This window comes from Poeciliopsis prolifica, unplaced genomic scaffold (assembly GCF_027474105.1).
Source record: "Poeciliopsis prolifica strain line A6 unplaced genomic scaffold, Auburn_PproV2 SCAFFOLD046, whole genome shotgun sequence".
NCBI lineage: Eukaryota > Metazoa > Chordata > Actinopteri > Cyprinodontiformes > Poeciliidae > Poeciliopsis > Poeciliopsis prolifica.
Window position 1 is genome coordinate 587,874 of NW_026562421.1, and position 22,437 is coordinate 610,310.

Genomic DNA, 22,437 nt, shown 5'->3' on the forward strand with positions numbered 1-22,437 from the left:
TTTCCAACTTTTAAATTGTTTATTTATAATCACTAATTCATTAACACTGTTCTGGAGTTTGTTGTTATCTACAAAATTTAGCTGATTGAGTGATACAACAATACTTTGTAAATAAATACATTTCTTCATGTTGCATGAACAGATTTACTCCTTTCAAATTCAAAATAACTGAATTAAGTCTAAATGTCATGTTCATGAATGAACACGTGAACATTGCATATAATCTTTTCTTGAGATCAGCTGATTTTAATAAATTGCCAGTCAACTTAAAAGTTAGTCTTTAATTATCTGCGAGAAATGTAAAAATGATTTTAACCTAGCATTGTCATTAAGCGTCCATAAAGTGGGCCCTGAAAAGCAGGGCACAGAAAATAGGTCAGCCGAACACAATAGAGCCCTGTCGTTACTATGCTGCCTAAGATAGGGCAGATAAGTAAGTAGGAAGGAAGGAAGGAAGTTCTGAAAAACTTAAAAACAAATTTGAGAACGACATCCTTTTGAATAAGTGTGCTATTCAGGAACATCATCATATTGAAATAGGAGCTTGATTATATCAAGATTTATGATTATAACTCAAAATGTGAAAACTCACAACTTCTTTCACTGACAGAAAATAATGTAACTAACGATCTAAATAAATTTTGTAATGCAATTATCATTGTAGGAAGGCATTGAATATGATATGACCTTAAAATTCAAACACTTTCCTTTAATCATTCATGCAGAGATTGACAAAGACTCGGATGGACGGATGCTAGGTGAAATGATGAACACGTTACCGACAACACTGTCAGTAGCAAAAGAATAACTATCTAGAATAATAACAGCTGTCTGTTTTTCAGACAGGTCAAAATACCCAGTTTTATGAATAAAAAGTCCATAACGTATAGAGTTTTGTGATGTGCTGATATTATTAGAAACACAATGTCTTTTTACTTTTATTTGAAATAAATATCAACCTTGTTTAGCATTTGAACCAAATTCAAGGTATCCAAGGAAACCTGGAATTCTTTTCCAGGCATTTTTCCAAAACATGGAATCCCAGGACTGGACGACAAAATGAACAAGATCTTCTAAAACCAGTTTGAATAGCTTAACCGCTGTTTTGTTAAATAAAAATATTTCCGAGCACTAGAAAACGGATTAATCAAATTGATTCAATGAGTTAATAGCGTGATTGGCTCTTCAAACACATCAAATTACTGAAACCAGTCATAAGTTATCTGTCATTTATGTTGCCAAGATACCCGCAGAGATTGAACGTTCTTTTCTAGTTGCCCAGCATTGGACGCCAAACAGTAACTGAAACAGCTGCCAGCGACCTGCTTCCCAAATCACAGCGAAACCAAACAATGGAGGAGGGTGTATTTCAGGTCGTTTGCCTCTTGTCGGTTGCCATGGGTGAGTACTGATCTCAGTAGTTTTTGCTGCTTAGTTAGATGGGGGTCATCTGTTAAACACGTGTGCTTAACCTGGGGTTTTAGCTGAAGTGAGTTAAATTAAAATTATTATCAAATTGAATATGCTAATGAAATGTTTGGTGTGTGCGTATAAAAGTTTAAAGGTGAAATTACGCTGAATTAAGTGCAGCTGGAGTTCAGCATTCTGACAACTGCAGGGAAGAAGCTGTTTTTGTGATACCCCCAACAGCCACATGTTCAAATTTTCTGATGACACAGCTGTTCTCTGCCTCATTGCAGACACATCACATTTAATTAAAAACTGTTTTCAGTGGTGGCGGTAACAATTTCAAATTCTTAATATCTAGAGATCACAGGAACTTATTTTTGACCCCAATGCAATAGGAGATCACTCACCAGTGGTCATCATCCATGATCACCTAATTGCCCATGTGGATTCTCAACCTTGTTTTACCTGCTATGTTTTCCTCCAGTTACTGGGTGTATTGTGAAAACAAAATGTAGTCAGTGATTATTTTACTCATGTTTTGAAAATAAATGCCAGGTTTCCTGTTTCACTTGTCTAGCGTCATCTGTGGCACTACTATTTGGCCATAATTCTTGGTAACCTATTCACAATAAACTGAAAAAAATAATTTAATTAAAAAATCTACAATAGATATTTTATATTTATATGAAAGCACTCCCATTTATTTCTCTGAACTGTTATAAAGTATACTATAGCTGAGGTTGTTTCTACATCTTGATGTTTTCTTTCTTCATATCTATTATGCTTGTGATTCCCTCATAGGCTTAGGCGCTGGATTTCTGCTGAGGTTTATGATGTATTTAAGAGACGATCAAGTAAAATGGATAAAAATACCAGGGGATATACTTATCAACATTCTTCAGATGTTTGCTGTACCCCTCATTGTGACAAGTGTCCTTGCAGGCAAGCTAAATATGAATCTAAATACTTGAAGTATTAACGTATCATTGTCACAGAGATAGATTTAAAGGATGCTCACTCATCTTTTTGTGGATATTCTGCATAAATATTGCTCAAAACCCTTTGTATTGTATTATATCTAGATATTAAGCTAATTTTATATTCACACCATTTAGTTCCCATGCTTTTAAAACATTTTTAAAAGATGAAGATTAGTTGTTAGGATACATATGTTGTCCTGTTCATTGCTCAGGCACCACATGAACTTCTGGATCTGCTCTCTTTTCTCAGGAGTGACTGGATTAAACACCAAAATGTCCAAAAAAACAGCCGTATTCACAGGAACCTTCATCTGTGGCACTACTTTTTTGGCCACAATTCTTGGTAACATTATTATGGTCAGCCATTATTAATAAAGATTTATGAGGGCTGGGGTAGTTTGCTTTGTGTTATTGCTTTTAATATTCTGCTTGAGATTTTGTGTTGCAGGACTGTTTCTGGTGCTCACAATCCAGCCTGGTATGGGAGATCTCATATTACAGGAGAACACGAAAGAAATGCCACACTTCTCCATTCATGTGATTCTCATGGATCTTTTAAGGCAAGAGGACAGACATTTAGACACAATTCCTGTTTTTGTGCATATTGTGCACATTGTCACCTTCCTAAAATAATGATGTTTTAAATATACATCATATATTTAAAACATTCCTAAAAACTTCCTATTTTTAGGAAGGTGATTATGTGGATCGTATAGTTTCTTACATAGAGGATTATTGACTTTTATTATCCAAGATAACAATTAAAACTATCTTCGCCTATGTGAAATGATAAGAAAATAATATTCACATGTATTTTGTCTTCAACATGTGGCTCAGTTTTTGTTTTTTTTGTAACTCTCTTTTCACTCACATAGGAACATGTTTCCAGAGAGCTTCGTTCAGGCTTTCTATGAGCAGGTATGTTTTTATTCAGAACCACAGCTCAGTGTGTAACTTTCCATGTTGGATTTGGAAAGTTTTAAAGAAGTTTCTGGATTTTTTTTCCAGTACAAGACTGAGATTGTTTACAAGAAAAAAAGTGTTTCTGGCCATCCCCCATTAGTGAGTATTTCCTTCTGATCTTTGTTCTTACTCTGGAGCACTTTCCAAAAGTATATAGCCTTTCAGTTTTTCAAGTGTTGTCACATTACAACCACAAACTTCAAAGTATTCTGTTTGGTTTAAAGTAGTCGCCCAACAGTAGTACTTGATTTTGAAGTGGAGGATAAAAGATGGAGGGCTTCACATTTTCTTGATAAGAGTAGTTTCAATGCTCTGTACTTCTTTCTTTTACTTGAGTGGTATTATTATTATTGTCTCTTGACTGGGGTAGATTTATTATGCATTTACGTCTTTATTGTTTAATTTTCTATTAATAAACATGATTATTTTATTTGAAAGATAACATAAATGTTCATGAATTCACATTAAAGAACAGGCTCGCTCACTCTGCCCTCCCAAAATAAGCGAATGTACAGGAATGTACTGGATGTACAGGGCGACTGAAGAGGAAACAGCATAAAAGTTTAGCTAAATACACAAAGAATTCTATGTTATATAATATTTTTTATATTTCACAATTATGCAATGCTGTGGATTGGTCCTTTTTTTAAAAATTTAAAAGTTAATTAAGCACATCGGTTTATGGTTTTAATGTGATTTATTGTGAAAATGTGAAATGCATTGTCCAACAAGGTGATGTATTCCTACAATATTGCTCTTAGAATATTGCAGCCAGTATTTCTGTGTTTCTCGGTGCAGAATGACAGTGACATTCAACTGGTGGGCACTTATGTTGATGGACCCAACATGTTAGGACTGATCATCTGGTCTTTCACCTTCGGCATCTTGATAAACAGGGTGGGACAGGTGGCAACAAGCACTGTGAAGGCCATTCAAAGCCTCAATGACGCAATAAAAATCATATTTAACTGGATTATGTGGTAAAATAAGACAGTATATCATTTCACTCGTTTACAAAATTGGATTCATTAATAATGTACAAAACATCCCTGTAATCAGTTCAGTATTTCTTGTTTGTTTGTTTCAGGTACTTGCCAATTGGAGTTTTTTTCCTGATTTTAGAAAATGTGTTGGATGTTGATGACTGGAGCGCTGTCATTAAACTCGCAAAACTTTCAGCCGTGATTTGTCTGGGGTATGTCCACCTTTTCTGTTAAGATTTTTTGGCAATACTTTAGTTGAAGGATTTTGCATAAGACTGTCATGACACTGTCATAAACATGACATAAACACAAAAAAAAACTCAACTCATTTCAGAGTTTGAGCTTCATAAAAATCAATCCTTGGAGGATATTTGTTAGAGGCTGCAAACCACTTTAGACTTTAGCGAGGTCTGTCTTCTTTCAGCACGACGACTCTAAGGCTGCAACTAAATAGAGCATGGAATGGATTAGATCAGTTGTCTTGAGCTCCACTCCTCAAGGGCCTTTGTCCTGAAACTTTTGGATGTCAACATTGGCTCATTAGCAGATTTCTGTAGATCTTAATTGCATCCTACTGATGCAGTTCAGCTATTTCCCTTGCCTTGTTTGGCAAGGGAAATATCTGTATAACAGATATCTTGTATACTGGCCTTTGAGAACTAGAGATCACTGATTTGGATCAAAGCTTACTCGTGTTGGAATTTCCTCGTCAAAGTCCGGCCTAAGTCCATTTGATAATCTGTGGCAAACTGTGAAGCTTTGTGTTCACACTCAACATCCATTTTGAACATAGTCCTTTTTTGCAGAGAACAAAAGGTTTCTACGAAAACGTAAAGCTGGTGGAGACAGAACCCAACAAGATGCAGCTGGTTCTGCAGCAATAAGTTGTTCTAAAGTGGTGCACAAACATCTTGATAGATATTGTTGTGCAACCAGGCATTATTTTCGTTCCACTTTACAACAATGCGCTATTGTGTTAACATATTGTAACCCAGAAGAGAAAGCGTTCTTTTTTTCTCGCTCCTTTTATTCACATCGACACTCTTGCTCTCTTTTATTAAAAAAAGAGTAATCAATTTCAGCATTATTTTTTTCCACAGCCTTGCATTCCCAAAGTGCAACTGATAATTAATTCCAAGTCACCGTGAAGATGACAGGATCGCGAATCACACCTCTTCTTTTCAAAATATTTTTTTTCCTAAATGAAAGAGCGCAAATGTGTTGATGTGAAAAAAAAAGGGAGAGAGAAAAAGAGAACGTTTTCTCAGTTATAATTTTATATAAAATCTCCCCTAAATATTGAACTCTGGTTTTACTGTGTGCCCTTTGAGATCTCAAGACATAAAATGTATTCTAAGTCAAATTAATTATTATTTATCATTATTTTTGCAAAATACATAAAAATGTCACAGTTGAATACCAACTTTTGGTATTCAACTGTGACAACTATTGAATACCAATACTTTTGCATTGCATATCTTCAACACTGAACGTGACTATTGTCTCTTCCAGGCTAATAATCCATTCCTTGATTATTCTTCCCGTGGTTTTCTTCGCGCTTGTCAGAAAGAATCCCTTTCTCATCCTAAAGAATACCTCTAAGGCTTGGATGACTGGATTTATCATTGCGTCCAGGTAAGATGTTCTGTTTGTTGACACTTATCCAGTTTTCTCGTATGAACGGTGCACCAATAAAGGATGTGTTTTCTGCTATAGCACTGCCAGTATGCCTGTCATCCTTCAATGCTGTGAAGAGAACCTATTGGTCAATGGGAAACTCTGCCGTCTCATGTTGCCCATTCTCATCAGTATTAATATGAATGGGACCGCGATCTACGAAGTGATCGCTGCTGTCTTTATTGCCCAGATGAATGACATCACGCTGGATGCTGGCCAGATAATTGCTGTTGGGTAAGCTGTTTTCTTGAAGTGCCAAGGAAACAGCAGTTCAATTTCTATGAATTTGAGTTCCACGGAAAGGCTTTATTATGGTTGTGTGCTGTACTTTAGACAGCAATGCTAATAGAGATTGTGTTTGTTTGCAGCCTGACTACTTCCATTGTCACATTTGGAGCTGCAGGAATCCCAGCAACAGGAGCTGTGATCACTATCCTGATTCTGACAGCTGTGGGACTGCCTGCCAGGGACGCTGCCATGCTGGTCGTAGTGGAATGGGTTCTGTAAGTTCAACTTGAAACTCAGAGTCAACCACTTTTACTTAAACAGTCCTTTCATCATCAAACCATGTAGTCAATCTAGATGGAGTTACGCTGATTTGCAATCATGAAACTTGCAAGTGAGTTTCTTCCAAGTCGTAATTTTTAACTGGCATGTCGTGAGGTAGGTTTTCCCATTCTCTCTCTCCTCACACCTGCAACCTGTTAGCCATCAGCCTCATCCAATTGTTCCAGCGTTCAATCTCCCAGTATTTATATACTTCTTCTCCTCTTTCTACCTTTTTAATACCTTGTTGTCTTTACACCTGGATTCAAGTTTTTGTTCTGCCCTGGCTCCCTGTGCTGCATGTAGTTTTGTTTTTTCTTTTTTTTGGCTGTGGTAGAGTGAGGGAAAGAAAATTTTTGAGAAAAACATGGTTGAGTCTAATAACATATTTGTTTTCTTCTTCTGTACCCTTTAGAGATCATATCCTCACCGGGGTGAATATAATAGGAGACTGCTTTGGTGTTGTTATCATCAATTTTATGTGCCAGGATGAGCTGAAGCACCTGGACAAACCAGCAAGGTAAATGAAATCATTAAAATGATGTGTTTATTTGCAAAGACATAGTGTTGCCAAAAGCATCCCGATCCAAATGACTGACTTCAGGTGTTCAAGTGGCTTCCACGTATGAAATCCAGCACTGAGCCTGAACAAATAGGGTGCTCTGAGATGATAGGATGCCAACTGTGCACTACTTCCAGTCATTGCATTTTGTAAAAGGAACTCTAGACCAGTGTGGATGTGTTGTTTAGAGTTTCAAATCCTGCTTCAAACGAGAAAAAAAAATACAAAAACAAAAAAAAAACACTTTCCTCCCTAAACTCTGTAAGACAAATGACCTCCAAAAAGCTTCTCCTGGCCCTTTCCATCTGCTTTGAGAGTGTCTTCACATATGCAAGGCTGCAAAGAAGAAGATCATCCAACTAGTAATTACAATGGCATTAAATTATTTGGTGCTCCTTCCCCAAACAAAATGTACCAATCTTGTTATCTGAGGCAAGAATCATAAAAAATACATTAAAAATCCAACACAGCTATTGCAACTTCTGCCTTCTAGTAGAACAGTGGTTCCCAAATGTGGGGAAAATGGAGGACAATAAATCGTCGAACAAACGGGCTTGGTAAATGTTTTTAATACCACAGATTATTGTTGAATTACAGAAAAATTCCAAATGACTATTCTAAATGTAGCATGAGTTGTCCTACATTGTCAGACTGTATAAATATCCTTTTTTATTATTATTGAATTCTTTCTCTATTTAAAAACCTTTTTTGTATTTTTAGTCCCACTTTTTATCATTTACTCTGCAAAAGGAGCTTCTCATTTTTATTACTTTGAAATTTTTACTATGAAAATGATAATGCACTTTGGTGTCCTAACAACTGGGTTTGTCAGTGGCCAGGACAGCAGCTCTTGTTATTTTTACTGATATAGAGTACTTTAATCACAGTTTGTCCAGATCATTACACTGGGTTACAAAAAAATATTTTTAGGAAGTTGTCTATGTTTGTTTCAACTGAATTAGGATTATTTGCACCGCTGAATTCAAAAGTGTCATCCATTTTTCTCAATTAGAATAATTAGGTTTTTATTCCAATTTGATTTAGAGAAGTATGATTTCTGTGACATTATCGGTTCATTTCTGGTAATATTTCTCATTCAAAAAAGATTGCAGGAGAAAAAAAAAAGTTTTCTAATAGAATGTAGTAATTAAATGTTACAAACTTGGATTTCTTTAAATTGAAGAGTAAACACTGGTAATGGTGAGTACATATGAACAATGCATCTGCATTGTACAAAATGCTCCGTCTCTTCTCTGTCCTGATGGAGTCTCTCCACTCATTGATCCCAGATTCTCAGAAATCTGATAAATATGTGAGAACAAGTCGCACATTTTGATGCTCATGTCATTTTTGGGTTTAACACATCAAAATGGCCCTAAAAGAGTTGAAAAAGCCCAGACAACTTTTTGGCTGTTGACCAGTGTTATTGACCATGTTTTTCATTTTACATGTTAGCATTGACAAGGTCCGTCCCACTAGTGAGCTCGAGTTGGACTTAACCTGTTTGGAGGCCGATCTACAGCTCAACCCGTCTCGTGCCGCCTCCCCTTCAGGATCCATTTCACCGAAGTGAAGGATCATCTCAGCACCACATTAACTCTGATATATTAAAACCTCAGGACAGGGATGCCACCATCGTTGGATGTCTGAGCTGATCATTTTCTTGTTTGTGTATAATTATTTCTAATACAATTGTGCCTTATCAGTTTATTGATCTGTATTTAGTTTCTATTTTGTTTCTGTTTTTGCTATTTTTAAGTGATCTCTATTCCAAATGTATTGCTCTTCATGAACAACATAATAAGTTGTTCATTATTGTTGTGTTTGAAGATAATTTGCTGTTGCAGATTTATTATTTTTGCTTTTGAAAGTTTACTATGTATTGTCTTTTTTGTTTTTCTAAATTTGTTCTTTCTACTTGTAAGATACAAGTAGGACAGAAATATTTCTCCAGCATTTCCTCACTCATGAGCTGCCACAGTTCCTCATCTTCTGTAATTGGTTTTCTCCCACTTCTGAATTCTCAGTTTTTTTACCAATAATTGGTCTTGACCTGTTACTTTATTTAGTTACACAGATAATTTAATGGTGTGTCTGTAGTAGTTGAATGCTCATCTTTCTGTTTTTAACCTCTGTAACTTTGCATTTTACTTGAGTGTATGACCAGTGCTCAATATACAAGTTGATTGATACAATACTTTGTGAATGTAATCCTTTATGTTGTATGAACATGTTCACTGCTTTCAGACTGAAAACAATTGAATTGAATATACATTTAATTTTTATGTGTAAATGCATGAACATTACATAAAATCATTTTTGTGAAAAGAATTGATTTTAACAAATTGCCAGTCATTCTGTTGCTGTTGTAGGACAGTCTTATTTTTTTTTTTTTGTATTACTAATTTATAAAAGAGTTGGCTGAGAAGCAGGCTTTGACCAGCAGAGGGAGTTTTATAAATGGACAAAAGACTACATGAAACTATCTCTTCTAATTAGCTTAATGAAAAAGGAGATAAATTATTCAATTTCTTCCATAAATTCTCTAAAATCGCCCAGAAAATGAATGTGACAAAATTAAAACTTAACATCAGTCTGGGCATGATTAATCTATATAATGTATTTCACTTAAGCAGTTAAAACTTTTCAGTATTCTAATTCATTGAACATGAAAGTTTAATGAAAAAGACTGGAGACGCAACAGTGACGCGTCTATGAGAAGGTTCAGAGCAGACTGGACTTATTGAAGCTAAGATCCTTCAAGGTTTGCAGCAAGATGCTGCAGATCTTCTATCAGTCTGTTGTTAAGAGCGTCATCTCTTCTGCCATCATTTGTTGGGGCATGAACATCAGAATTTAAATTTTGAATTGAATAGATTCTCTCAAATCAAAAGAAATGTTATCCTGGTCCCTCCACCACAGTTAAACATCCTGACATTTCTCCAGGAATGTAGACATAGATATAGACAGATTTTATTTCCATTCATTGATACACTTAAAATGTATATTTTGGGCAAAATGTCATTGCAAGGATCCCATAATAATAATAATAATAACACAATAAATAAGGAATAATAAAAAAGTATTAATATAAATATATTCAATTAAAATATTAATAGTTTAGTAGTCTTATAGCATGAGGGATGAAGCTGTTCTGGAATTTGGTTGTTCTGCAATTCAGTCCAATTGCAATTATGTTAAAGCCTAAATGCATAGGAAGCAATGCTATTCAGACTGCTCAAATTTAATAAAAAACACCCCATAAACTAAACAATTTAGAGATGTAGATATATTATTAGAAACACACTATCATTTTACTATTATTCTTAAATTAGTATACAATTTTATATTGTTTTTGAACAAAAATCAAGGTATCCCTGGAGACCAGAGATGCTTTTCTTTGTATTTTCCAAGAAACTGAATTTAGGACTCGCTGCCAAAATGAACAACAAGGTTATCTTAAACTAGAAACTGCTTAAATCACTTAAACAATAATATTTGACAAATTAATCAATCACACTGACTCAATCAATACATGATTGATTTTTAAGCACACCAAATGACTAGAAACCCAATGTATTTTTTTTTTAAATAATTCCAAAGTATTCAGGTTATGTCATATATCTTACCAAGGTTTCCATGGAGACCAAATATGTTTTTCAGGGCATTTTTTGTAAAAGGGAACAAATGTCAGCATTGGCCACAAAACAGCAACTGATTGTCTTCAACAAGTGTGAGAGACTGCCCCATCTGCCTCAGCTTATTGGACCACTGTGAAACAATGAGATTAATAGCCGACTTATTTCAGAGGTCTACTCTGTGTATGATTTTCTTGGGTGAGTACTGACATGTTTTTCTGCTGCTGATTATCCTATTTCTATTGCTGCTTCATGAGCTGGAGGTTAGCAGTTAAACTGACATAACCTCCAGCCGCCATGCCATATAGCATGTTTAACTCAAATTAGTGAAAATATATTTAAAATGTGAAAGCTTCGTAGCTAGAGAAATGTTTAATGTCTTTTTAATGAATGTTCTTCTGACACTATTGAGGTGTAGCTGAAGTTTGAATGTGGACTGATTTGTCGGTCACAGCTTTACATTTGCTTCTTCATGAGAGGACAGAGGAAAAAATTAGTAAACATTGAGCAAGTTTCACTGGTTAGTTTCTCTGTCCCTAGATATGTAGAATATTGCTTTGCCTGCAGACATTTTGCTTTATCTAAACTAGCGTATTCATGTTAAAACATGGATGTAGCAATTGGAAAGACTTAAATGCAACTGCCAAGTACTGCCAAGCAACCTAAGTACTTGTTTCATAAATGTAATATTAAGTTTGTTGTGTGAAGGCATTTTCACACGTTTTCAACCCCCAAGTATTGGCTAATATCAATCAGCACAACAGAACTATACACAATAAACTGAAAAAAAAATCGTTTTGAAAAACATCTCTACGAAATACAGTATGTAGTTTATTATTTTACATTAAAACACTCCCAATTGTTTCTTATGGCTTTTATAAGGTTGATGTTTTTGTTTTTTTGTTTTTTTTTTTACATATATTATATTCGTCATTTTTTCCCCTCACAGGGATAGGCACTGGGGTTTTGTTCAAAGTTCGTTTTCCCATCAGTAAGATTGCAGAAAAGTTGATTGAAATGGCAGGAGATGTGCTTCTAAACCTGCTTCAGATGTTCGCTGTGCCCCTCATTGTGACCAGCGTGATTGCAGGCAAGCTAAATATGAATCTGGATACTCACCTTTTCTGGATGCTCTCTGTAAATGTTGCTCAAACTCTCACCACTTACTTCTTGTGACTAAAAAGTGTTCAAAGATGAAGATCAGTTAGGACATTTGGGCTTTCACTTAGAAAGTCATGAACTGGTGTGTTGTCTTGCTCATTGCTCTGGCACCAGGTGAACGTATCATTCTCATCTCTTTTTTCAGGTGTAACTGATTTAAACACCAGCTTGTCTGGGAAAACAGCCATCTACACATTAATGTACATTAGTGGCACCACCGCTCTGGCTATAACTCTTGGTAACCTTTAACAGTTTTTAAAATAGGTACATTAAGACCTCCACTGTGTGTATTGTGTCTAATATTTTGCCTGAGACTGTGTTGCAGGAATGACTCTAGTGCTCCTGATTAAGCCTGGTGGGGACACAGTTAAACAAACCAAATGGCATGTCCAGGACTTCTCCATGCATTTGGTTTTCCTGGATATTGTTAGGTGAGAGAATAAGTATTTAGACAAAATTCTTGGTTATAGTTTTCTACATAAATAAGTAAAAATAGAGATTTTTATTGTCTCTGACAACTATTAAAACTAGCTTGATTTATGTGAAATTATGATATGAAATTCATAATTTGAAACTCCTAAGGTGGAACTCATAGTGGTGAAAATAACATGCTCATGTTTTTTATTTGTCTTTAACGTTTACAAGTTCAATTTTTTTTTTTGTCTGACTCTCCCTTGATTTGCATAGGAACTTGGTTCCAGAGAACTTCTTTCAGGCTTTCTACGAGCATGTATGTTTTTATTCAGCTCCACAACTTACTGTGTAACTTTTCATGTTGAATTTGGAAAGTTTCCAAACAGTTTATGTTTTCTCCCAGTACCAGACAGAAGTTGTTGAGGTCGATCCAATAGACAATAGGATTGTCTTTAGGTCAGCACTAATAGTGAGTATTTTCTTCTGAACTTTGTTTTTGTTCTAGAGCACTTGCCAAAGGTCTTTATAACCCTGGAGATTTTTCTCACGTCACATGACAATCATAAACTTCAATATATTTTGTTTCAATTTAAAGTAATCAACAAACACAAAAAAGTACTTGATAGTGAATAGGAAGTTAAAGGATGGGTTGGATTAAATTTCTTCTAAATTAAGACCTGAAAGGAGAAGTAGTGTTTATTTTCAACACACAGGAGGGCAGTTGTGCCATCCTATTGAAGAGAGGGGCATATCAGAGAATGACAGAGACAAACAACCATCCAAATACTCATACTCACTGGTTAAGACAAGACCAGTTAACCCAACAATAATGTTTTTTGGGAAATTTTCTCATCTTGCCCCCAATTTTCTGATGTATTTAGGGCTGGATTTGACTACATGGATCCAATAGATGGATATTTCACCTGAAATATTCCATTGTAGATCTGGTTTTATGTTTAGAGTGTGTGTTCTTCTGCAAGCGGAAGATCTGTCCTAATTTTCAACTTATATTTTTATAAATTTAACTCCATCCATCTACCCATAAAATGTCTGAGCGGCTTTCCCGGCTCTGCAGAAGGAAAGCAAATTAACACACATGTACATGGCTACTGAAGGGGTTACAGAAAGTTTAGCTAAATACACATTTATTTTTTATTATTGTTCTTTTTATATGGAAAGTCTTTTTTAACCCTTGGATTTTCTTCTTTTCACTTCACAACTATTGCAATATTTTGGATTGGTCATTCAAAAAATAAATCCAAATCAAATACATCAAAGTTTAAGCCTTTAGTGCAACTTATTGCAGAAAAGTGATATGCATTTTCCAACATGGTGTGGTACACCTACAAAACTGCTCCTGGAGTTACAGTCAGCATATTTGTGTTTCCAGTCGGAAAATGACACAGAGCTGCGAATGATGGGCAGTTATGCTGATGGAGCCAACATGCTAGGACTGATCGTCTGGTCCTTCATCTTCGGCATCCTTTTAAACCGGGTGGGACCCCGGGCAAAAGTCACTGTAAAGGCCGCTAAAGAAATTAACAACGCAATAAAAATCATATTCAAGTATGTCTTGTGGTAAGATCAAACACCACATAATTTTACTCTTTAATAAAATTAGATTGCTTTTTAAAATAAAGTCATTCCCTTAATTAGTTCAGGTCAAGCACAAGAGTACATCATCAGTTCTGTATGATTAAAATGTGGTTTCAGTTTTTGTATCTACAAGGGACAAAGTTTCCTTTCTTAATGAACAGTTAGTTAAAATATATCTGAAACGTCTGTTTTATTTAATCTTGTTTATGTTTACTGTTTTTTGTTCCAGGTACATGCCAATTGGAATTTATTTCCTGATGATAGAGCACGTGATGGAAATCAAACAGTGGAGTGCTCTCATTAAACTTGGAAAGGTTATAATGGTCGTTTTTATGGGGTATGTCCACTGTGTCTGTTTCAACTTTGTTGCCAAATTTACCACTGCTGGTGAGGTACTGTACTCTAACTAAGAAGGAAAGAAATTCAGTTGAATGTATTTACAGAACAGTATCACTAATTTCAGGAAGAAGATCAGTGCTTATGAATACAATCATTGTCAATCTATTTACTCTGCTATCCTCAACTGTCAAGTCCAGTTAAAGCAGTTCCCTTCAAATGTTCTGTTAGGCCTAACCAACCAAACTCTGTCATTCAGCCTAATTTGTTTTTTGGCGCAAAATGGCACTGAGACGTGACTGATATAAAGTTATGTTCCCTGTCATAGTTAGCACTTTTCCTCTGGTAAGTCGTGCGCTAATCAGTAAATGAGCGGTTCAGTTTTACCTTAGGTAATAAACTTCTCCATTATATGCTCTGTTTCTCGTTATTGTGGGTGGGCTGTGATCAACTCTCCACTGATGATTGTAGCAGTGCTCAACAATGGAGAACCTGAGGTTGTGGTTCTGATGGACACAAATAAACCCAAATATTTAATTTTACCTTATAAAAATTAAATAGAAATTGCTGCCCCAAACATAATGATAAAGACTCGGATCAGCTGATTATTTTGCCATACATATAAACGTAAATACATTCTGGCATTTTTTTTTTTTTTTTAATGTGGAACATTTTGGATTTAGGTAAAGCAGTCAAAAGATGTAAACCGACTGTTCATGCATGAACTTTTTTTATATATATATATATATATATAATTTGCATCACTCTATAGCTAATATTATGTAGTCTCAGTGCCAAATTGCAGCCTCGTCAGAAAGCTAAGCACAGCTGCACCATTTCTCTTTATTGCTTCCCATTATTTAGAGAGACAAGCTGCTAAATTACAGTCATTATGCTTCAAAACTTAATGCATTTGTTCCTGACCCTGCTTGTGATTAAATTTAGAATTGCTAATCTGTACTTAGCAGCTGTCTGATAGCAGACGGTATGTTCGTGGTCCACAGGTAAACTGTTATGGTTTTTTGGAGTTTTCCATGAGGTAATTGTGAACCAATTAAAGAATGTAGTCAGCTGTCAATCAAATCATTTAGTGTTGTACCTGGTAAGTTACAGATGGTACTATCCTAAAGTAGGTACACTAATCTGACAGTAGCCAGGCAGACCTGCACCGAATTTTCTAAAGAAAGTGAATCTGGGCAGGGCAGACCAGTACTGTACCTGTTAGAGGCAGTTTAATGGAAAAGGGGCTTAACTGGCCTAACCATGTTAGGTTTGTCAGAGAACAATAGTGAACAAAAAGCATCATGAAGACCAAGAAACTCAGCAGACATGTCAGAGAGGAAGTGCTGACTTGTCTGCCCTTTTCACTAATTGTAAAAGGCAGGTTTGTAAAGGTCTTCAAAGGTCTGTAAAGGGCAGAGAAGATCCATCTTCTCTCAGCACAACGACTAAACCTGCAGCTAAAGAGAGAATTGAAAGCTTTACATTGCAGCGTATTCATGTGCTAGAATTGCCTAATCGAAGTACAGTATATTCCTATATTCATTTGATAATCTGTGGCAAGTTGTGAAGCATATGTCTACAAGCCTCTGGCCTGCAGAACTAAGCCGACCACCAGAATAGTTCAGGTCTGGACTGAGGAGGCCTCCTCTGCACTTCAGGACTGCTTTGAGCACACAGACTGGAGTGTGTTCAGGGACGGAGCAGACTTGGAGGAATACTCATCGTCCGTTCTGTCCTATATTCAGTTCTGCACCGATGCTGTCCTCCCTGTTAAGACCATAAAAGTGTTTCCAAACCAGAAACCATGGCTGGACAGCACAGTACGGGCCCTGCTGAAAGCCCGGGATGCTGCCTACAGATCTGGAGACAGGTTGGCTTATAGCAGGGCCCGGTCGGAACTGAAAAAAGGAATTAAGCAGGCCAAGCTCCAGTACAAACAGCGGATTGAGGAACACTTCATCAACAACAACCCCCGAAGCATGTGGAGAGGCATCAGGACCATGACAGACTACAAACACAGCACTCAGCTGACCAGCCGCGACCCCACCCTGCCTGACACCTTAAACAGCTTCTTTGCCCGCTTTGACACAGTTCGGCAGCAGAGAAGCTGTACATCTACCCCGACTGGAAGAGCAGTACCAGCCTCTCGTCCTGCAGCAGCACCAGGTGACGTCCACCCTGAGGAGGATCAACACCCGCAAAGCTACAGGACCGGACAAGGTGTCAGGCCAGATGCTGAAAATCTGTCCCTGCAGTTCACCATGGTTCCTGAGTGTCTCAAGTCTTCCACCATCATCCCTGTACCGAAGAAGACGACCATCACCAGCCTGAACGATTACCGGCCCATCGCTCTGACCCCGGTGATCATAAGTGCTTTGAGAGGATTCTTCTGAGGTACATCAGACACTTCATCCCTGCAGACCTGGACAGCCTCCAGTTCGCCTACAGAGCGAACCGGTCAACAGAGGATGCTGTCTCCATCACTCTGCACACAGCCCTGACCCATCTGCAGCATCCCAACACCTACGTCAGGATGCTATTTGTAGACTTCAGCTCAGCATTTAACACCGTCATCCCAGACAAGCTGGTGCTGAAGCTACTCAAGGTGGGGCTGCCTGCTTCACTGTGCCACTGGATCAGAGACTTCCTCACCAACAGGCCTCAGGTGGTGAGAATAGGTGGCTCAACATTGTCCCCACTGGTCCTCAACACAGGCACACCGCAGGGCTGTGTTCTCAGCCCAGCTCTCTTCACCCTGTTTACACACGACTGCGTTGCCATCCACCCCACCAGTCTCAAGTTCGCGCGACGACACAACAGTAGTGGGTCTCATTTCAGACAACAACGAGACCCACTACAGAGAGGAAATTCTGCAGCTCACTCAGTGGTGTTCAGCCAATAACTTGGTGCTGAACACAGGGAAGACCAAGGAGGTCATTGTGGACTACAGAAGGTCCAGGAGGACGGGTCACACTCCCCTTCTCATAGATGGAGAAGAGGTGGAGCGTGTGGACAACATCAAGTTCCTGGGCCTCCACATCACGTCTGACCTCTCCTGGAATACCAACACCTCCCACCTGGTGAAGAAAGCACAACAAAGGCTCTTCTTCCTCAGGAAACTGAGACGTGCTGGACTTTCCTCACGGCTGCTCGTGAACTTTTACAGGGCAACGATCGAGAGCGTCCTCTGCCTCAACGTGACTGTGTGGTATGGTAGCTGCACAGCACTGGAGAGGAAACAACTGACACAGGTGGTGAGAACAGCACAAGGCATTGTGGGATGCCCCCTCCCGGACCTGGACTCTATTTACATAGGCCGGGTCAAGAAGAGAGCTGGATCCATAGCCATGGATTCCAGTCACCCGGGCCACAGTCTGTTTGTGCTGCTGCCATCAGGCAAGCGGTACAGGAATATACGGACTACAACAAACAGACTGAGAAACAGTTTCTTCCCCACAGCCGTCAGAGCCATTACTCCCTGCCGCCCCCTCCCACACATATCATAACCTCACATACACCCCCCCCCACCCCCACACAGCCATATTGTTCTGCACTTGCACTGTCACATCATCTGCACTTTACCATAATTGGACCTGCTGCTTCTTCTTTGGGTGTGTTGAGTGCCTTTAGTTAATTTTAGTTGTATATATTATTATTATTGTGTGTTTGTTTATTTAATATTGTATATTTTGACTTTTTGCACGGGAGTTGCAATAGAAATTTCGTTGAATCCTGTTCAATGACAATAAATGCTATTCTATTCTATTCTATTCTATGCTATTCTATTTTATTCTATTCTTTTGTAAAGAAGAATGTGACAAATAGTGGTTCTATGAACAAGCAAAGCTCGTGGAAACTAGCTTTGCTTGTTTCCATTAATGTCAAAGTTGAATGTTAGTGAATAGTTTTGCTTTGGATGTCTTTAACACTGAGCATGACTTTGTTGTCTCTTTCAGGTTTGGAATTCATTCCCTCATTGTTCTTCCCTTGGTTTATTTTATTTTCACCAGAAAGAACCCTTTTGTGGTCTTCCAGCAGGTTGACAAGGCTTTGATAAACGCTCTCACCATGGCATCCAGGTTTGTTAGTTTGTTTGTTGTCAAAGATGGACACTTTTCTCGTATACATACAAATGGTGCACCAATAAAGAATGTGCTTTTTACCAAAGCTCTGCCACTCTGCCTATCACCCTTCAATGCTGTGAAGAGAAAATGAAGGTTGATGTGAGATTATGCCGTCTCATGTTGCCCATCGTCTCCTCCATCAACATGAATGGGATGGCGATCTACGAAGTGATCGCTGCCGTCTTTATTGCCCAGATATCTCAAATCTACCTGAATGCCCAGCTTATAATCTCCATTGGGTAAGCTGCTTCCTACATGTGTCTGGAATTGAGACAATGTGAATTCTGGGATTGTTAAAAGGAGAGGCTTTGATACAGCAGTGTGTTGTAGTTGAGATAGAAATGCTCATGGAAGCAATCTTTGGTTTGCAGTTTGACAAGTGCTGTTGCCAGCTTTGGAGCTGTAGGTGTCCCGATGTTGGGACCTGCAAGCACCATCCTGATTCTGACAGCTGTGGGACTGCCTGCAAGGGGTGTGTCCATTCTGATAGCCTTTGAGTGGTTTATGTAAGTTCAACTTGATGTTCACAGTCCACTACTCTTGTTCAAAACAGTACTTTAATCAAACTGTCCAGTCATTCTTGATGGGGTTATGCTGATTTGCTATGAGAACACTTATGGATAGCTTTGACCAAGACATGATTTTTAACTTGCAAAACAAGGGTTTTAGGACCCGTTACTTGTGTAGAGAGCATGTTTCGCAGTGATTGATATAATTACCCTTTGAGATGGATGTGGTTAACAGGGATGGCATGAGCTGGAGAAGAGCTGGTCCATCTGGTTTTTGTAGAGTAAGAGAGAGAAAACTTTCAAGAAAAACATAGTTGAGTCTGACAGTGTGTTTCTTTTCTTCTTTTGTGCTCTTTAGAGACCATTTTTCCACCATGGTGAATGTACTGAGTGACTGCTTTGGTGTAGCTGTCATCAGTCAAATGTGCAAGAATGAGCTGAAAGAGGAGAGCAATGACATAAGGTACATTTAATTATAAAACAATCTTTTCATTTCGAAAGACACCACATTGGCAAAAGTATTAGCTTATGAAATCCAAAACATTGAATTCAGGGGTTACAGTGGACTTCATACATGAGGCTGAACAAATAGGTCACTCTCAGAAGAAACTGTGAATTTGAGCATGGTACCATGATAGGATACCACCTGTATATATTTCATCTGCTGGACTCTAGACCAGTGTGGACGTGTTGTTTGGAGTTTTAAATCCTGCATCAAAAGTAACAAAAAAGGTGCAGCAAAGACTTTCCCCTTAGACTCCCTCCTGGTCCTTTACCTCTGAGTGTATTTACATATGCCAGCCGCCTGCAAGAAGATCCTCCGGTTGATATCGCTTCCATCAAATTATTGGCTGCTCCCTCTCCACCCTCAATTAACACTAGGGCGACTGTGTTTGTATGGCAGAGTAGTCGTCTTGCGATTGGAAGGTTGTAGGTTTGATTCCAGCTTCCTCTTGCCACATGTCGATGTGCCTCTGGGCAAGGCACAGTAAATTCTGCAGAGTTAATCAACACTACGCTGAGTCTATCTGGTCCTTATCAGAATTGGTGTTAATTTAACTCTTTTCAGTTATTTCAACAAGAAACTAAGTAGTTTTAACACTTGAAAAAGTTATAACTACTCAAACTTTTGTTGAAATAACTGAAAAGAGTTAAAATAAAACACCAATTCTGATAAGGACCAAATAGACTTGGCATAGCATTGATTTAACTCTGCAGAATTTACTTAGCCCAAAATTGCCTACCAGTCTGCGTATCAGTGTATAAATGTGTGTGCGTTTGTGAGTGCGAATGGGTGAATGTGACTCTAGTGTAAAGTGCTTTGCATGGTCAAAATGACTGGAAAAGCGCTATATGAGTTCAGTCCATCCCGGTTGTCTCAGGAAAGAAAAGAAAAAGAAAAAGAAACACCTCTGGCACATGATCTGTTTTAGCTTTGGTCTATCATGAAATAGACTATAATAGTAGTCTAATTCAGCTCGATAACAGTCTATTTTAGAGACTGTTATCATAAAATAGAACAGTTATCTGTCCATTTTATGAATTTTCATACATAAAATAGAAAGAAATTCAAATGGACTGTTGGCTAGGGCTGTTGGTCAAAACTGAATGGAGAGTTGAAGATGGAAGTTCTCCATCTTCAAGTAGAAGACAAAGAACAACAGAAGATCAAACCTATAGACTTGGCAACAGATTTTAATGCCACATGTTGCTGAGCTGAATAACCTTCTCTGATTGTAGCAGGAACTGTTCTATTCATGAATTAGATACAATGTTCAAATATACTTTTTATTTCTATTGTTTTATTGTTCATTTGTTTCTGTTTCTGAACACATTTTTGTATTTTCAGTCCTGCTTTTAATGTTTTACTCTGCAGAGTTAACATTTTCATTATTGTGAAAATGATAATACACTTTGATGTCCTGAAACTGAGTTTGTGAGAGGTCGGGACAGCTGCTCTTGTCTGTCAACAGTGTTTGAGGTGTACAGGAAGGCGGGGTGGGATTCATTATTTGGGACCATTCACCAGACTAGGCCCATTTGCTTTAGTAAAAGAAACTCCTAATGCTTCATCACATTTTTGCATATTTGAAATTGGCTTCTGTCTGTTCTCACATAACTTTGCACCAGTGCACAAAGCAGGTTCCATGACATTGATGAGTAAGTTTGGGGTATAAGAACTTTACCGGTATGCACACATCATATGTAACCGCATTGATTGAGATTAGGATTTTGCTCAGATATGAATGTGTGAAGGGAGACAAGTGAATACTTTGTCAACATTGTGCACATCTCTTTCTGAACTGTGTTAATGGTCTGTGCATTATTCACTTTCTAGACCTACATAACAATGATCTAAAAAGTGCTCAGGGTGTCTCCAGTTTGTCGTACTTTCCTTTGAAATATTTAATAAAACATTGCGACAAATTCTGGTGAAGATAAATCTGGAAAATAGATTGTTATAAGAAATTTCCACCAAGTGGAAAGATATGGGGTACTTTAGCCACAGTTTGTCCAGATCGATATTGACCATGTTTTTTTTTTTTTTTTTTTTTCCATTTTGCCTGTTAGGGTTCGTTCCATCAATCAGATGCAGTTGGACTTGCTATGTTTGGAGCCCAATGACGAGATCAACCCCCCCGCCACTCCCTCCCCTTCAACATCCATTTCACCTTCGTCAGTGGATCATCTCAGCACCATATCAAAACCATCAAGCTGAAACCTCAGGATTGGGACGTCAACATCCTGGGGCGTCTGAGCTGATAATTTCCTTGTTTGCATACATTTTCATTTGTATTCAAGTTCTCTAGTACTTCATTTTCTAGTTTTCTAGTATTTTGTCTTTATTGAAATACTTCTCCAGTGTTTTCTCAATAAAGATCTGCTGCCGCATTTCCTTGTCTTCTAAAACTCAATTTCTTAATTCTCATAGGTCTAATATAAATAATTACTTGTTTTATTTGTTTTCTTGGCATTGTGTGTCTAGTAGTTAAATGCCTGTCTTTCTGTTTGTAACCTCTGCAATTTTGAGATACACTTCAGTGTATGACAACTGCTCTGTATACAGTTTCACTGACTGATATAATACTACTTTGGAAATAAAACCCTTTGTTTTTTAGGACCAAATGTACTGCTTTCATTTTAAAAATAATTAAATTTAATAAAATTTTCAATTTTATGAATGAACGTATGAACATTGCATGAAATAATTTCTTGAGGTGAACTTATCTTAATAAATTGTCAGTCATTCTGCTGCTGTTCTAGAAAAATCTTTGTAGTACAAGTAATTTATTTCTGTTATTACTTGTATTCATGGATATGTATAAATGGTGTGAATAGGACTGGATAATATGGCTGAAAAACATGTCATGAGAACAACATTTCATATCAGTCGCTGTCAATAACACTGGTCAGCAGCCATATAATTGTCTGTTTTTTAACATAAAATTTGGGGTCATTTTGATGTGTTCAATCCAAAAATCAAATTGTTCTCAATCGGGTCAATTTTCTGAACGATGGATGCAACATGACCATC

The 22,437-nt window shown here is 37.5% G+C and overlaps 2 protein-coding genes across 4 annotated transcripts; both read left to right on the forward strand.

Moving 5' to 3' along the window:
- The first annotated feature begins 954 nt into the window (after window positions 1–954).
- On the forward strand, window positions 955–9,349 carry LOC129377178 (excitatory amino acid transporter 3-like). The gene is made up of 13 exons (XM_055056956.1): window positions 955–1,401; window positions 2,212–2,352; window positions 2,641–2,733; window positions 2,839–2,950; window positions 3,266–3,308; window positions 3,399–3,452; window positions 4,152–4,333; window positions 4,441–4,548; window positions 5,849–5,971; window positions 6,053–6,247; window positions 6,382–6,516; window positions 6,975–7,079; window positions 8,577–9,349. Exons 1-13 carry the CDS (start codon window positions 1,353–1,355, stop codon window positions 8,692–8,694), a joined length of 1,458 nt encoding a protein of 485 aa, XP_054912931.1. The 5' UTR covers window positions 955–1,352; the 3' UTR covers window positions 8,695–9,349.
- Window positions 9,350–10,795: 1,446 nt separating this feature from the next.
- Window positions 10,796–21,794, forward strand: LOC129377179 (excitatory amino acid transporter 3-like). Of its 3 annotated transcripts, none has more exons than XM_055056957.1 (13): window positions 10,796–10,957; window positions 11,709–11,849; window positions 12,066–12,158; window positions 12,246–12,351; window positions 12,608–12,650; window positions 12,738–12,803; window positions 13,725–13,912; window positions 14,160–14,267; window positions 18,226–18,348; window positions 18,438–18,632; window positions 18,765–18,899; window positions 19,261–19,365; window positions 21,474–21,794. In XM_055056957.1, exons 1-13 carry the CDS (start codon window positions 10,903–10,905, stop codon window positions 21,619–21,621), a joined length of 1,506 nt encoding a protein of 501 aa, XP_054912932.1. In that variant the 5' UTR covers window positions 10,796–10,902; the 3' UTR covers window positions 21,622–21,794. The 3 variants fall into 3 exon arrangements, with proteins under 3 accessions (XP_054912932.1, XP_054912934.1, XP_054912933.1); XM_055056959.1 differs by having other exon boundaries at window positions 18,280–18,348; XM_055056958.1 differs by having other exon boundaries at window positions 13,725–13,900.
- Window positions 21,795–22,437: the final 643 nt, after the last annotated feature.